General features: G+C 44.7%; 1 protein-coding gene across 7 annotated transcripts in view; it reads right to left on the reverse strand.

Annotated features, from left to right (window-relative positions):
* Positions 1-8,875: 8,875 nt before the first annotated feature.
* The window catches only part of KLC1 (kinesin light chain 1), a 144,502-nt gene continuing 136,530 nt past the window's right edge, over positions 8,876-16,847 (reverse strand). For 5 of the 7 annotated variants that reach the window (XM_082275554.1, XM_082275555.1, XM_082275551.1 and 2 more), the window contains exon 16: positions 8,876-9,402. In XM_082275554.1, the coding sequence (XP_082131680.1) occupies positions 9,337-9,402 (66 nt within the window). In that variant the 3' untranslated portion in view covers positions 8,876-9,336. The remainder of the gene's footprint in view (positions 9,403-16,847) is intronic. The other 2 variants (XM_082275556.1, XM_082275557.1) reach the window with 1 other exon arrangement.

The raw sequence follows: 16,847 nt of genomic DNA on the forward strand, positions 1-16,847 counted from the left end.
CGGCATCCTCTCCAGCATCTCCCAAACTAAGGGCAAATGGCCCCCATGAGATTATCTGGCTACACAAACATGACTGCTAACCAGAGACCAGCCAGACTAACGGAAAATGGCCACCATCAGCTACAAACACTGGCAAGATGTTTCCTGCACCCTCTGCAAGGGGACCCCCCCTGAAGGTATCCTTGGATAGTGTGTGTCCCATCCGGGTAGTCTGGAGGGGTCCCGGTGTAGGAGATCCCTAGGTGTATTCCCTGCTCTTTACAGTGAAGGTATGTTTTATGGAGACCGCTGTGCACTCTGCACTGGGTCGCCCCTGCACTATACCTTCACTGTAAAGAGCAGGGGCTGCATCTAGGGATCTCCTACACTGGGACCCCTCCAGACTACCAGGAAGGGGCACACACTATCCCAGGACCCTTACTGAGTATAACGGGGGAGACCCCAGGGGTCTCTGCTGCATTCTCTGCCCTGGGACCCCCCACCAGACTCTAGGTCCAGACAGGGAATAATGGGGGTGGAGGAAGCCCAGCTCAGTGAGGGATGGGAGGGGGGAACCTGCAGGCAGGTCTGACTGTCCCTGAAGGTTACCCGTGTCCACCCCAAAGAAAACCCCCGGGGGGGGCAGGGAGACGACTGTACTTTCCCTTCCATGGTGCGGGTAACGCTCCAGACAGAACTCCTCACCACCAAAGTAGGGGAGCTTTCGGCCAAGGGACCACTGAGACTCAGACCCCAAGCCTGGTCATATGCGGCCTGCGAGACGTTTAACATGTGGGCCAGCCTCTGTTCATGAAGCTATGTCGCGGCCGACCACTGCATCTAGATTGCCCAGCCTGGCAGTTGATTGTAGATCTCCAGAGAGAAAAAGAAAAACAAAAAAGATGTAAGGAGGGAGGAAAAAAAATTGCCAGGACCAGAGCTCCAAGCTGAAAGCCTAGGTCCTTACTCCTGGCTAGATAGATTATAACGGATTACCTAGAGCAGAGGGGGGGTTATATACCAGCTGAGAAAGGCCCATGGGCGTAGCCAGGTGTTTTTTGTTTTGTCTAGTCCTACTCCTGGAGAAGGCAATATAACACACTAGTTATGATTTATGGAGCATTGTGTGCGTCGAACGAAAGAGAAAAAGGGAATTATCAGCTTGCATGATGGAACAAACCTGAGCCACAACTGTATAAGTGTGGCGTTCCTCTCAATTTCTGGAGATTTTTTTCCCCTAAATTCATGTTGCATCTCAAAGACGTGAAGGGAATTCTTCCATGTGGTACACAGACAGTAAAAAATAACATGAATCGTCTTAACCTTTCCTTACTCTGTCCAAATCTAAGTGTATTCTGGGATTCAGAACATCTACTGTCTCTCTCCCAGTGCCCAGCTAATACTTTATTAATGCTTCACAGGCATGCTATAAATGGTATAGGTGTGGTCACTGAGCATTACTATTGACAATGGAGGCAGCCGACAAGAGTTGATGCCCCATGAAAGCAACATGCTGCTTGAAGTGGTTGTAAAGACTTCTTTACCTTCATGCATTATGCATGAAGGTAAAAAAAACTTGTGTGCTGCTCCCCCCACAGCCCCCCCTAATACTTATACCTGAGCTCCCTCTCGATGCAGCGATGTGCACAAGAGCCTCAGCTGTCCTGGGATTCCCTCTCCTCATTGGCTCCCACTGCTGTCAATCACAGCCAATAAGGAGGAGGCAGATAAGAGCCATGGCTCCATGTGTCTTATGGACACATAGAGCAGGGCTTGGGAGCGAGTACACACCAGTGCCCCCCCCCATAACAAGCCGCTTGGTCAAGTAGGAGGTGCCTGGAGAACTGGTGGGGGACCCAAGAAGAGGATCGGGGCTGCAATGTACAGAGCAAGCAAGTATGAATTTTTTTTTTTTTTTTTTTGCCTAAACCCTGAAACTTTAATACCACTTTAACTTTTTAACACAATGCAACACTACCACTCCTGTGTGTACAGCACCATATAGTATCCCTTGTAATATTCATGGCAGATGTTGAAGGATGGATATGAGGCATTAAAAATGCTGAATAAATGCAACTTAACCAATCACATGAAAATGATGCATGTGTGAACGTGCCCTTGCAGAGAGAATTGTGTCACCCTCGTGGCTGTGTTATTTTGCAGAGATCTACAACTCAAGTGGCTGTACAAAATTAGAAATCTTTTCCGGGAGAAGACCACTCATGCTGTAGAATAGCCATTTTCTTGCAGTTCAGCTTTACAAAGCTGCAGGTAATTAATAATCAATGCCCACCCAAAACTTACTGACTTGGAAAACAGTTTCATTCATTTAACAATTAAAGAATACCAGTAAGAGCCAGTCTAGTGATCTTTATTAGATATTAATGTATTTTTACTTGATCTTCTGGGCGTTAAAGAGCATAGATGACAAAATGATACACATTTCACATTAAAATACAAATGACACATTCATAAATATAGTACCCCAGGTACTACATGGAGCAGAGGGACACCTATTTACAATCAGTTTTCAGTCCTTCTGACATGATTTCCTGTGTCTGTAACAGTCGGGTCCAGATTCCAGCCAAACAGACGCAGAAAGAGTGGTCATGTGATCATCCTGAAGGGGGAAATGGACTCCCTTTCTTTGTGATTAGTTGTATATACAAGATTTGGAATTCTCATTTTGAAGCACAGTTGAGCAGCCGACATTATTGTAACCAGATTCTGATCATCCTATTACATTGTAAGTCTTACAGCATTATTATTTTTTTTTTTTAACACAGTAACCTTATATATAGCATGGTCATATTTTATAGAGCTACATATGGCCTGTTTAAAGCGGAGTTCCACCCAAAAGTGCAACTTCCGCTCATTTGCTTCCTCCCCCCCTCCGGTGCCACATTTGGCACCTTTCGGGGGGAGGGGGGTGGGAACGGGTACCTGTTGACAGGTACCCTTCCCCACTTCCGGGCTTCACTGCCGGGTTCCCTTACTGGCAATGGCGGCGGCACCCTACAGCCAATGCAAACGTCGGCTGCGGTGCCAACATCGTTGGACTCCAGGACAGGTAAGTGTCCTAATATTAAAAGTCAGCAGCTACAGTATGTGTAGCTGCTGACTTTTAATTTTTGGAGGGAACACCGCTTTAAATAGTGTCCCATCAAATTTACCACTGAATCAAGGAGTTAATTTGGTTCCTTGGTGAAATGGTAGAGACCTCTTAACAAGGCAGTGCACGAATCAACTGTACACCATAATCAAGGATAACAAGCCTTTGCATTTTCACGGTTTTAAAAACAAAGGAAAAAGACTGGAGATTGGTTGCTATTGCTTACTGCACCCTGTCTAATTAAATAAAAGTCCCAACAAAGCATTATCAAGTTGTAAAATGTATTAATGTTTTGGGATTTAGCACAATAGTAATTTGTTCCATTTAATACGTTTCTCTTAACAAAACTGGTTTTGGGCCAAATTTAAAAGCGCAACTTCACTTTTGTTGAGAAAAAAAACATTCCCCTCTGGGTGATCTCTGTACATTACAAGGATTGTAACAATCAGATTCCTACCTTTTGTTATTCTGAAGAAATCCCTGTTTGTTCCTATGTGTTGAGTGTGTCTAATATGAGTGGTTTCATAATTCTCAATCAGCTGCAGAGCACTAAAGAGGAAGTCTTCTGGGCCTGCATCCCCTTTTGGGAGTATCTCACCAAAAATGACATTGCATCTTAGTGCAGACTTTTGGGAAAATCAGTAAGCCAATCAGTAAGACAATCTGGGGGGCGTTCTGTACACATTCTCTAAATATCAAGTGTGCATAAGTCCAAAGAAAGAAATTTATTCCATTTGTTTGGTGACTGATTTCTACTCCTTTGGATTAATTGGTAGCAATCTTAGCAGTACTATTAACCGCTTGCTGACTGCCGCACAACTATTTACTGCGGCGGTCAGCCCCTCACAGGCAAAGTGACGTAGGACTACGTCGCTAGCCTGCGAGGCTCTAGGGGGCGAGCGTGCGCCGCCAGAGGCGCGCTTCCGCCCGCTCCTGCACATCCCCGCGTGTGTGACCGGCGGACCCGATGTCCGTCGGCCACTCGCGATCTCCCGGTGGAGAGGGAGAAAGGCAGTCGGGCTAATGTAAACAAAGCCGCCTGTCTTTCTCCCCTGTGTAAGAACAGAGATCATACGATCCCGCTATGTAGGATCATATGTCTGTTACACCACTAGCCACGCCCCTTTACAGTTAGAAATACGCCCCTATGGACACACTTAACCCCTGCACCACCAATAAAGTTAATTTTTACATTTTTTGGGGGGAATTTCATATAAAAAAAATGTGAAAAATATTGTTATTTTTGCAAAATTTACGGTATTTTTTTGTTTATAGCGCAAAAAGTAAAAATCGCACAGGTGATCAAATACCACCAAAAGAAAGCTCTGTTTGTGGGGAAAAAAAGGACGTCAATTTTGTTTAGGTACAGCATCGCACGACCGCGCAATTGTCCGTTAAAGTCACGCAGTGCCGAAAATAGGGCCTGGTCAGGAAGGGGGTAAAATCTTCCGGGGCTTAAGTGGTTAAACTTCTAAAGATCTTTTGCGTAGCTCTAGCCTAATGAGATGACTGCCAGCAAATGGTTGAAGCTGACATAACTTCTACTGACCTTCAGTAGAGATGTTTTACAGACTGTTGTCTCTCCCTAGTGTATAATACATTTGTTTATCCTCTCGGTTAGTTGTCCTGGAAGATGATTAGGGAAAACTTCAGTTAGGCCAGCCATACAGGTTACAAATTTCTTTCCTGCAACCATGGGCTGCAGGAAAGAAATTGGCACGATTCCCCCATCAACAGACAGTGTTAACACGGGAATTAGCAACTGTCTTCTCCTGACTCGGACTGTGATTATCACTAGGGGCCATAGCAGCTGCTAGCGATAATCGCAAAAGAATCCAGCAGGCTGGTTGCACCCAAGTTGATCAATCGATCACCTTGGTACATTCAGCCTGCTCATTTATGGTTTGAATTTCGGCTGGTTTCTGCTGAACTGGCAGAGATGTGAACAGTGTATAGCCAGCTTTAGTTCTTCCTACAAGAGTCTTCCAGGTCAGCCTCCATTTCCATCCATGGTCTCTTATGGTTTTTGCTGGTTTGAGTTGACTTACTGTTTATCCTTGTGCACACTGGTGACTGTTTTTACTTCATGACATTGAGGAGAAGATAGGTAAGGAGGGGATTTTTAACCATGTTGACTTGTGAGCCAATCATCTCTCAGGTAGCAGTCCTGAAGACTCCAAGCTATACTATTACCAATAAGTCAAACTATAATTTAATTACCAGCAACTGTCCTCAAAGAATTATGAAGATCAGAATGCCATGTGAATTATATGTCATGGTTCATAGCAAACTCCAAGACTTGTTTAAATATTTGCTTTTAAAAATGCGTTTTGACATAAACTGCTTATGTTTGCGATGAACCGAATGTGCACCTCACTTCTCTGAAGCCAATGCATATGCCTTTGTTTTGTATACAACCATTATTAGTATATCTGAGCTGGAAAAAGATGCATTTTTTTTACTACAATTTAGAAACATTAAATATATTCCAGAACTCAATGTAAAGCTGAACTCCAGACAGATAATATAAAACACACAATTTGGCCGTTTATATGTTAATTTGAAACAATTGCATTTTTAGACAGAATTAAAATAGATAAAATCTGTCCTAAAACCAGCCTCTTGTAGTCTCCTTTACTGCAGTACTCACACTGGAAGAGGGATGGGTACCACCCTAAGCTGCTTAAAGCAGTCAGTCATAACATGGAACATACTAACAGGAGGGGAGAGCAGAAAGACAATACCAGTGTGCAATCTCCTGTCCAATCACATGCTTGAGACAAGAAGGTGATCAAAATACACTAAATTGTCAAAAGTATTGGGACACCTGCCTTTACATGCACATGAACTTTAATGGCATCCCAGTCTTAGTCCGTAGGGTTCAATATTGAGTTGGCCCACCCTTTGCAGCTATAACAGCTTCAACTCTTCTGGGAAGGCTGTCCACAAGGTTTAGGAGTGTCTCTATGGGAATGTTTGACCATTCTTCCAGAAGCGCATTTGTGAGGTCAGGCAATGACGTGGACGAGAAGGCCTGGCTCACAGTCTCCACTCTAATTCATTCCAAAGGGGTTCTTATAGGGTTGAGGTCAGGACTTAGAGTTCTATAGGGTTGAGGTCAAGTTCCTTCACCCCAAACTCGCTCAACCATGTCTTTATGGACCTTGATTTGTGCACTGGTCCAAATCATTTGGTGGAGGGGGGACTATGGTGTGGGGTTGGGCTTGGTTCCTTAGTTCCAGTAAAGGGAACTCTTAAGGCGTCAGCATACCAAGACATTTTAGACAATTTCATGCTCCTAAATTTGTGGGAACAGTTTGGGGGTGGCCCCTTCCTGTTCCAACATGACTGCGCACCAGGGCACAAAGCAAGGTCCATAAAGAGCTGGATGTGCGAGATTGGGGTGGAGGAACTTGACTGGCCCGACTGGGATGCCATTAAAGTTCATGGTCGTGTAAAGGAAGGCATCCAAATACTTTTGGTAATATACACAGTAGAGAAAAAAAGATAATCCCTCTGGCAGGGGTGCCTAGATAATGAGACTGAATAACAATTCATGGTGTTTTATCTGGAGTTCCACTTAATTTTTCACAGAGCATTATTATGTGTTTTGCATATATTTTACATATATAATTATTCTTTATTTCTATGCAGTTACTGGATGTGAAACACATGCTTTTACCAGTCTACATTAAATCATCATGGTGACAACAAAACATTTGCCCAAAGGTATGACACTGAAAGAATATACAGGCAAATGTATTTTTACAAACATGTATAGAGTAGATACCACATTAGTGTGCATGTACCCTTACCCTTCTTCACTTTTTAAAGTACTTCTGTACTAACAGTAATACAGAGGGTGCCATTGCTGACCCCCATCTGAAAATGCTCGTTTTCTTGCGGTTTCTGACTTCAATACTTTCTAAGACACTAGTATGGAAGAAGCATGCAGATCAGAAACTCCAAAAGTACCAAAGCCATTGGCTTCCCATGACAGCCAGGAAACTAGCATTTTCAGAAGCAGAGGTCATCAATGACAGATTATAATTCCTCAGCACAGATTTCCTTTAAGCAAAGATTTCATCTTAGGTGACACTTTCTTTGCTGTGGCTTCTATTGCTGAAGTGCAGGTATTTCCAGCATTTCCTTATTTAGTATCAAAACTGCTTGGGATCCATATATCTTTAAAGTTATTTGTAACAGACAGCGTTGTATTTAAAAAAAAAAAAAAAAAACTATGCAAAAAGTTAAACAGTTCCAGACTGGAAGGCACTGTGTAATTTCAGATTCTGTAGGGGTTATAAAATGCCTTTTACCCTTCTTGAATGTCAAAGCCCTTTATAGTGTATAATCCTGTATATTACAGTGATAATATTTCCACTTTGAATGGTACTTACCTATATAGCATTAATGACACAAGTTGCTATTTGCTCCGACCAAAAATGCTAGCTGCCTGGCTAAAATGTCAATTGCTATGACTGGGTTACTGAACAAGTATGTAGATTAGTTCTGACATCGCAGAACTGACTTGTGACTCAAACAACCACAGCCAGACGGATAGAATTTTCAGATGGAGGCTGGCAACGACAGCTTACATGCCTCATTTAGTGCAGGAATCCATAAGGGTGTACTGCACTATTAGTCACCTGCCACAGCTGGTGCTCCCCATTTATGACCACATTCCTCCTATAGTCCTCCTCCTGGAAGTGGGGTTATATTTCAGCACTGCATTTATATGTAGACTGACTAAGCAATGCTGGTATGGCCCAATTCCACAGTTGTGCCAGGTGACCAAAGTCCTGATGGATCCCTTTAGGACAGCATTTTCTCTTAAAGCCCAATTGGAGTCTTACAAGTTTTTATTGCCCTGTACCCCACGTGTTAGGCTTTGTGACCGATTAATCTTTGCAAGTGTCCTAAAATACCTTTATCTAATGCAAACTCCCGCCCTCATATTGCAATGCTCTATACCAGTGGCCTCCAAACTGGGGGATCGATGTGGCCTTTTGCCTGCTTATATCCTGCCCATGGGGCAATTTTTCATCCACTGATCTCAACAGTGGAGCACAAGTCCGCCCACTGAAAGCAATAAAAAGGGGCACAATCCCTCCCGACACCAATGATGGGGTCTAATTTCTCCCAAGGACTCTAACAATGTGGGCCAGTTCCTCCCAATTAAACCAACAATGCGGCCCAGTTCCCCCTAATAAACCAACAATGGGGCATTGTTTTTCCCACTGACATCAGAACCTTTTCTATGCCCACAGTTCGGCTCCCCTAATGCCTGAGGGGCCGCAAAACGGCCCTTTGTTTCTAAAGTTTGGAGACCCCCTGCTGTATACTAAGTAATAGGGTGCACCCCTCTGCACAAGTCTCCAGTTTTGCAGAGAAAGGGAGAGGGTGCACTAGGTCTAACTTTGGTGTCTGTTATACCAGAGTCATAGACAGATGGCATGCACAACTGCTGTACTAAGAAATTAGAAGCAAGACTAGGAAAACTGAGGTTTTTATTTACAATCTCTACATCTATCTTCGTGACTTCAAGTGGGCTTTAAAGAAAACTTGTCACAACAGAAATGTGTTTGCCATCACTGATGGCTCCTGACGATGCTAGTAGCCTGGTTGCCATGATGATTCAGTGCTTTCTGAGCAATTGACCTAGAACATGTATACAGAGAGAATTCTGACTTCCTTAATCTTCATACCTGTTCCATTTCAGTGACTCAAAGCAGCAATGCCAAAATTCAGCATACCAGCCAGGCAACTAGCATTTTTACAAGTCAGCATGGTTATTCTTCTTTTACACAAAAATTAATTTTGAAAGTTGAGTAAAACATGCAAATAAATATCTATAGACAATATTTTTGTGTGTCTCCAGTGCTATTCACGCATTTAGTCCATTTCCATTCACGAAGTTACCAGTAACCCGTTCTCCGCGCCCTTTATCTGGCTGGTGTAACAGTGACCCACTTTTTCTGTAAGGTATATATTACATTTCTACGGACAATGGTGCAAGCAGCAATTGATATATACATACACATCTATAAATAAAATGTTCCATTTAAAAAAAAAAAAACTAGTTACACTAATTTATTTAAAAATCTATCTTCTTCTTTTACCCTTTCAGGAAAGTAAAAAGTTCAACCTGTATTCAAACACAAACAAGCCGGTTTTTATAAGTTTTAGAGTGTCTCAGTGCGTCTTGGATGAAAGGCGTTCTAGCTAGTCGCTCTGCATGGACCTTAATGAGCCAAGTCAGTGTGACTAGCGCTCAAACCTCTCGAGTCTGTTAGACAATTATTTCGTTCCTGTGAGAAGAAAGGGAGAAGGTGGAAAAAAGGAAATCATTACTAGTATTAAAACAGGTTTATATAGCGTTAGCATACCTATTTCCTTCATAAAGTTGAACACTGGTGTAATGTATTTTTATTGTATTAGAGCATGTGAACTGTGGACATAAATCGTAGAACAGTTCCAAGTGCTGTTGGAGAGGGCAGTGCAGCTTTTTAAAGTTAGGCTGGTCATTAAGGAGAGCATTGCCTGGTGGCCATCCAGCGAGAAAGCCAGCCCATGGATGAAGCAGCAGGGAGCTGAGGCTGAATGCAGAGAGGCCTGTTGTGCGGGATTGTCTGGATGATCAACAAAAAGGGGGCCCCAGCCTCTAAGGACAAGATGGCGCGTTATGCGTCTAGCAGACATGTCTACTTTGGTTTAACTTTCCTGTACCTTCATCCCATGGGCAGGTGGTTTTGCTTGACAATTTCCAGGCAAGAGGTTCCTAGATGACCAAATAGGCCTCACTTGAGAGAGAGGCCTTCCCAAGAAATTAGTTAAGAGGTGTGCTCTTGAATGAAAATCCCACGATTTATGTTCAGGTTTTCCTCATTTGAGTACAATAAGTGAGCCATACCTTCACAGGACAGCCTCTTTAAACATCTCTGTCAATGCCAAAGCTCCTTAGGTTCTATACTAATTTCAAAATTTTGATTTGTGATCTAGCTTTAAGTATTATCTTTAACAGGTTCTGATCACCATGTTTTTCTACACTCTCCTCCACATTGCAAGACTCTATTTAAAAGTTAAAACTTAAAGTCATTGGTCAAGCTTCACTAACTACCATTGCACTGTCCAATGAAAGTGTCCTTAAAGCAGAACTAAACATAACATATTTCCCAAAACCGTTAAATTCAAGGCATGCCGTGAATGATAACTCACATTTGCTTTAGCCTTCAACCAAAAAATCAAGCCATCAGATGGTTGGTGTTGTAACTGATCACATGTCCAGCACCGAGGCAAATGCAAATATGGACTAAGATGGTAGCTTCCTTGGCTGTAATGTTTGGGTGGGTTTAGTTCCATTTTAATCACTGTGTGTCTAATTCAACAGTGGAATGGCTAAGCCTTGCCAACTACCCTTAGCTCCAGCAAAAGAGCCCTTTCTGGCCACTGAGGTAGTCTCCCTGGAATGTCAGTTGGCAGAGCTTAGATCTTAAGTCAGGGAAAAGTAGGATCCCCAATAAAGGGAGCACAGAACAGGTTTTTCTGGCCAATAAAAGACATTTCAAGGCATCTTAAACGGTTGATTAGGGTGCCAGAGAGGCAGCGGAATGTAAGGCACTGGAACGCTCTGTCCTGTGAAGTCTTGGCCTGGGGAACAGGAGCACATGGGCGCATGTGATGGGTATTAATAGTACTAACACCAGTGCCGGGGGGCTATCACTGCACCCACCGACACCAGTGCCGGGGGGCTATCACTGCACCCACCGACACCAGTGCCGGGGGGCTATCACTGCACCCACCGACACCAGTGCCGGAGGGCTATCACTGCACCCACCGACACCAGTGCCGGAGGGCTATCACTGCACCCACCGACACCAGTGCCGGAGGGCTATCACTGCACCCACCGACACCAGTGCCGGAGGGCTATCACTGCACCCACCGACACCAGTGCCGGGGGGCTATCACTGCACCCACCGACACCAGTGCTGAAGGGTTATCACTGCGCCCACCAACACCAGTGCTGGGGGATAATCTTTTGTTCACTGACACCAATGCTGGGGGCTTTTATTGCATTCACCGACACCGATGCTGACATTATTTTACTCCAACATCTTTAGTGTGCATTGTGATACGCTGCAGAAAAAGTGACAGGACCAAAAATGTGCTGTTATTGTGCAGCGCTCTGGTGGTGTCAGGGGCCACACTTGAGGCCCTCCATTATTCTCCAGTTGACCACTACTGCTTTAAAGCTAAGGAAGCTGCCATCTTAGACTTTGTTTGGGCTCCAGTTGCCTTGGTGCTGCACATGTGATCGGTTATGACACCAGCTATTAAATGGCTCAATAGTTCAGTTGAGAACACAAGCAACTGTGACAGTGATCATTCATGGCATGCGTTGAATGTAACGGTTTTGCAAAACCATTACAGTAATGGGTTTCAATTTTGCATAAGATTTAAACATTTCTTTAGAGTAGCTAACGTCTACAGGAAGTTTAGACCAGACAACTGATGGTTTAAAGACAATGAAATTGGCAGCGTTGGACTCATGCATGGAAATTGCTAGTTTTACGGGTTCAGCTTTCCATAACAATCACACTCTCAAACTCAAACCACTGATGTAACATAAAATTACAAACTTGTTTGTACATCAGTTAGATGTTACACAGAAAATAAGTGGCAGTGTCATGACAGGGACAAAGTTAGCTGAAAAAGAATGTTTCTTTACTGTGTTCTCAATGTGGACAATTCCACTGCATACAATATGAGGCTTATTCAACAAGTGCTGGAAATGTGTGCAAGTTATGCAATTCAACCAACCAATCTGAATTCGATCCTAGAGCCAGATCAGTGTAGGGTGTATTCCGATTGGTTGCTGGAGGTTACTTAATGCTTAATTAAAATAACCTCTATTGCTTTTTTTTTTTCCAGTGGTATTTGAAATGTATTAGAAACTTGTATCACCTTAAACTAGCAGTGTCTTACATAACAGAAAAATCAAATAAGCCATATTTTTAAAGCTGAAGTTTAGGCATGCATATTTTTGCATTGTTATATTGGTCCAATATAAATATGCATGTTCCATACCTGGCCAATCGCCATGGAACCTGGAAATCACTGTAGTAGTATGACAGATGGTTTCTTAGTAAACACAGAACGCTTGCTCAGTATGGGCACCCTTTAGAGAACACCTCACCCAATCGGAGAACGTTTTGCATTTATTGAGAAGTCTCTGAATAGAGCCCATACCGAGCGAATAACCTCCTGTATTCACTAAGCAGCAGTGCAGCTACTCAGCACAGGGCCCAGAAGCTAGTGGAGATCACTGGAGTAGCGGTACCTACTTGAGTGTTTTCCAGCTTCCACAGGAATCAACCAGGTATGGCACATAACCTGCTAACATTCTGAGATGAATCAATGTAACTATGCAAAAATACTGATACTTAAACTTCAGAGTTAAACCGTTAGATATTGAGAGGTTTACATTTACACACCGTGGATATTATATATTAATAAGATAAAAACCTTCAATTAATTTTGCATCAATAATATTATGTTTATAATTAGATTTCAAAACTTTTTCAATAGAGTGGGAAATTGTTTAAACCTCTGTTGATTGTATTGCAGTCTGTGCCTACCACTGGAGAGAGAACTCTCACTTCCAGTATGTAACCAGGACAAGAGGGGCAAGGAAAGTCTCCCCAACAAAGACAGAAAATGTAAGCACTTAAGGAAAACAGGTGTGTAGACGCATGAGCCATGACTAAGGACTAACGTCCGAAACGCATAGGCTGTAGCGTTGTACATGTCTTTTTCAATAAAGGAATACAATTCTTTGGATGTCATCCTGAGTGACGACCATCCCTTTCCTAATTTAAGCATTTAGTTTAGTAAAGTGGAAAATGGTTTTAACTTTTGTTGGATTTTTACCGCATTAGGGATATCCCCCTCTAATTTCATGACCAATGGTCACACAAATGTGAGGAAAAAAATGGTATTTTTGACTTACCGTAAAATCTATTTCTCTGATGTTCATTGACGGACACAGCTCCTTATTGTCTTGACCATTGGGTTATACTGCTCCCTACAGGAGTAGGACACTAGGCAGGAAAAAGCTGGACTACGCCTATGGGGCAGTCCCAGGGGGTATACTCCCACTCCCAGCTATAGGAACTCCGTTTTGTTACAAGCAGTATCAGAAGAAAGCCAACTCCACAGAGGGGTGGGTGCTGTGTCAGTCATCAGAGAAATGGATTTTACTGCAAGTCAAAAATCCCATTTTCTCTTTCGTTCACTGACGGACACAGCTCCTTAATTTCTTAAACATTAGGACGTCCCAAAGCAGTGTCAAACATGAGGGGTAGGAACAGTAAGAACAAAAAATCCCAAGGCTAAACCATAGCCAAACAGGTAACATGGAGCTCAACCATAAACAACTGGACAGCATCTGAAAAAAAAAACAATGCACCCTCAAAGAGGACCAGGTCCTCTAAACAGCAACCTGCAAAACCTTGCGGCCAAAGGAAGCATCCGCAGATGCCAACACATCCACCTTATAAAACTTTGTGAAAGTGTGCACAGACTACCAGGTGGCCGCCTTGCAAACCTGCATCACTGACGCCTGATGACGGAAGGCCCAGGAAGCACTGAGCGCCCAAGTAGAGTGCACCTTAACAGGGAAAGGAGGAACCTGACCCTTAATTGAACAGGCCTGAACCACTGTTTGTCTGATCCATCTGGAAATGTTCGCAGCTGAAGCAGCCAACCCTTTTCAAGGTCCATCTGTGAGTACAAATAGTGAGTCTGACTTCCTAAAAGACTCTGTAGTTGCCAGGTTCACCCTAATTGCCCGAACCACATCCAGGGAATGCAAGGCAATTTCCGTAGGAAGTTTAGGCCTGGGACACAGGGAAGGCAACAATGTCTTCATTCAAATGGAAATCAGAGACGACCTTTGGAAGGACAGACAGGGACAAAGAACCACCTTATCTCTGTGAACCACCAGGTAAGGTGAGCGACAAGACAACGCCCCCAGCTCAGACACCCTGCACGCAGAAGTATTAGCTACCAAAAAGGCCACCTTCTTGGACAACATAAGCAAGGGATCCTCCCGAAGACTTTCGAAAGGATATTTCTGAAGAACTGACAGCACCAAATTGAGGTCCCATAGCAGCAATGGAGACCGCACTAGAGTGCTTCTAACTCCCTGGATAAAAGTACGCACCAAGGAACATGTGGCCAATGGACATTGAAAGAAAACCGCTAAGGCCCAAACCTGGCCCTTGATGGTACTCAAGGCCAAGTGCTGCTCAACCCCCCATTGGAGGAAAGTCACTATCCGAGCCACCAAAAAAGGAGCAAGGGTGAACCCCAAGAGACTCACACCACGCAATGTACGTCTTCCAAGTACGATGGTAGATCTTTCTAGAGGTAGATTTTCTAGCCTTTAATAGCATAGGAATCACCGATTCAGACAAACCTCTATCCTTCAGCACCTGGCTTTCAACAGCCAAGCCGTTTAAAGCCAGCGACTACGAAGCAGGATGGAAGATTAGCCCTTGGGACAGTAGATCTTCCCTAAGAGGAAGTCTCCAAGGAGCATTGACGACCAGCCGTACCAGATCTAAGACCGGCGAGGCCAATCTGGAGTCATTAGAATGACCGGAATCCCTTCTGCCTTGATCCTGCACAGGAGTCTTGGCAGAAGTTTGAGATGGGGGGGGGGGATGCGTAAATCAGAGGATACTGACTTCAAGGAGCCACTAAGGCATCTGTGGCGTCGGCTAGAGGATCCCGAGACAGTGCCACAAACCTCTGTACCTTCCTGTTGAGACGAGAGGGCAACAGGTCCACTTCGGGAGTACCCCACCGATGAAACGCCTCCAGATGAAGCGACCATTCCCCCTGGTCCAATGCCTGTCGATTGAGATATTCCACTTGCCAATTTCCACCCCTGGAATGTGTACAGCAGAGAGGGCTGGATCAGGACCCACATACAAGCCGGGAGGGATGACCGTCTGCTGGACAAAAGAAGCTGAATTGCCTCCTGTAATTTCTGGAGTTTTTCCAGAGGAAGAACCACTCTGGCTGCGTCAGACCCAGATAGTCCAGTCTTGTGGATGGACGGAACCAGAGAAGACTTCTGAAGGTTCAGAATCCAACCGAACTCCCGCAGAGTAATCTCCAAGTTGTCCATCAGAGCCATTGGAGACTCCGCTTGCAAAAGATCGCCCGGGTACCCCAGTACCGCGATCCCCCTGCTGACGCAACAATGCTAGTGCCAGGGCCAAAACATTTGTGAAGACCTGAGGAAGGAGCCCAGACCAAAGAGTAACGCCACAAACTGATAAAGCTCCTCGCCCACTGCAGAGAGGAGGAAGCGCTGGTGACCTGCGTATATTGAAATTTGAAGCGAGAAAATCCCCCTGATGTAGGGACGCCACTACCGTGTTAATGGACTCCATTCGGAACTGCTGTACCCGCACAAAGCAGTTTAGCGCCCTGAGGTCCAGAATTGGACGTACTTTGCCTTACTTCCTGGGAACTGTAAACAGGTTTGAGTAAAACCCCTGAAAACATTCCGATGTCAGAACTGGGACAATCACCCCTTGAAGTAACAAGTCTTGCACTGCCCCAAAGAGAACCCGTAAGCGATCTGGGGACAAGTGCAGGTTAGAAGGGAAGAACCTTTCCGGAGGATAAGACCAAAACTTGATCTTGTAGCTGGACTAAATGACTTTGTGGACCCACTTGTCCTGTACCAGGGAGGTCCACGGATGTGTAAACCAGCGAATACGTCCCCCACCCCAGATACGGGTAAGGGCGCCCCTTCATGCAGAGGAAAGCCTTGCCACAGTTCTGGAAGAGCCCACTCCTGGGTTGCCAGACCAGGTTCTCTTGGAACCGCCGGTGGAGGCCCTAATGGGCTTAGATCCCTTGTCTCGCGACCCTGAGGGACGAAAAAGGCCTCTTATGAGCCGAGAAGAATGGCCCCCCCATCTACGACGGGGCTCCTTTCCCTTGGAAGTCTGCAGAAGAAGAGTACTCTCTTCCCCCCTGTGAGGCCCTTAATGATGTCATCCAAGGAAGCTCCAAAAAGGTGATCCCCCCACAAATGGGAGATCAGATAAGGCCTTCTGAGAAGTCTGGTCTGCAAACCAGCATTTCAGCCAGATAATACGTCAAATGACCACCACTGAGACAGACAGTCTGGAAATCATAGGAGCCGCATCCAAAGAGGCATCACAGACAAACTGTAGCCCTTGGACCAACTGATCTGCCAGCTCCACAAATGCAGGGGGAAGCTGCCCCCCCCCCAGGTCCCAGCCTAAAAGTTTAGCCAACTCAGAGTTTGCGACACCAGGCCAATAGTAAATACCGGCCTAAGTGCCAAACCAGCCACAATGAACATATGACGGGCCAGAGCCTCCTCAGCCGGAATTAGGGTGGCTTTTTTTTTTTTATTTTACCTGGAAACCGGCGAGTCTATTACAGGGTGGAATCATCCACTTTTTAAGCAGGGAATCCTCATAAGAATTCAGCATTGCAAAACGCTTAGGGACCGCAAAAGTGCATTTTGGGCAACCCCACTGTTTTGTGACATTATCAAAGTAAGCAGGAAAGGGGAACACCCTCGTCGCCTTGGAGGGCCTGTGGGTGCGAAAAGGGATCGGCGCCTCCAACGCAGCATCAGCCGCATCCTCCATTTTAAAGTTTCATGTATTGACACAATCAGCGCATCCACCAGTGCCTTTTC

Source organism: Pelophylax lessonae (genome assembly GCF_965119305.1).
Source record: "Pelophylax lessonae genome assembly, chromosome: 13".
Taxonomy (NCBI): Eukaryota; Metazoa; Chordata; class Amphibia; order Anura; family Ranidae; genus Pelophylax; species Pelophylax lessonae.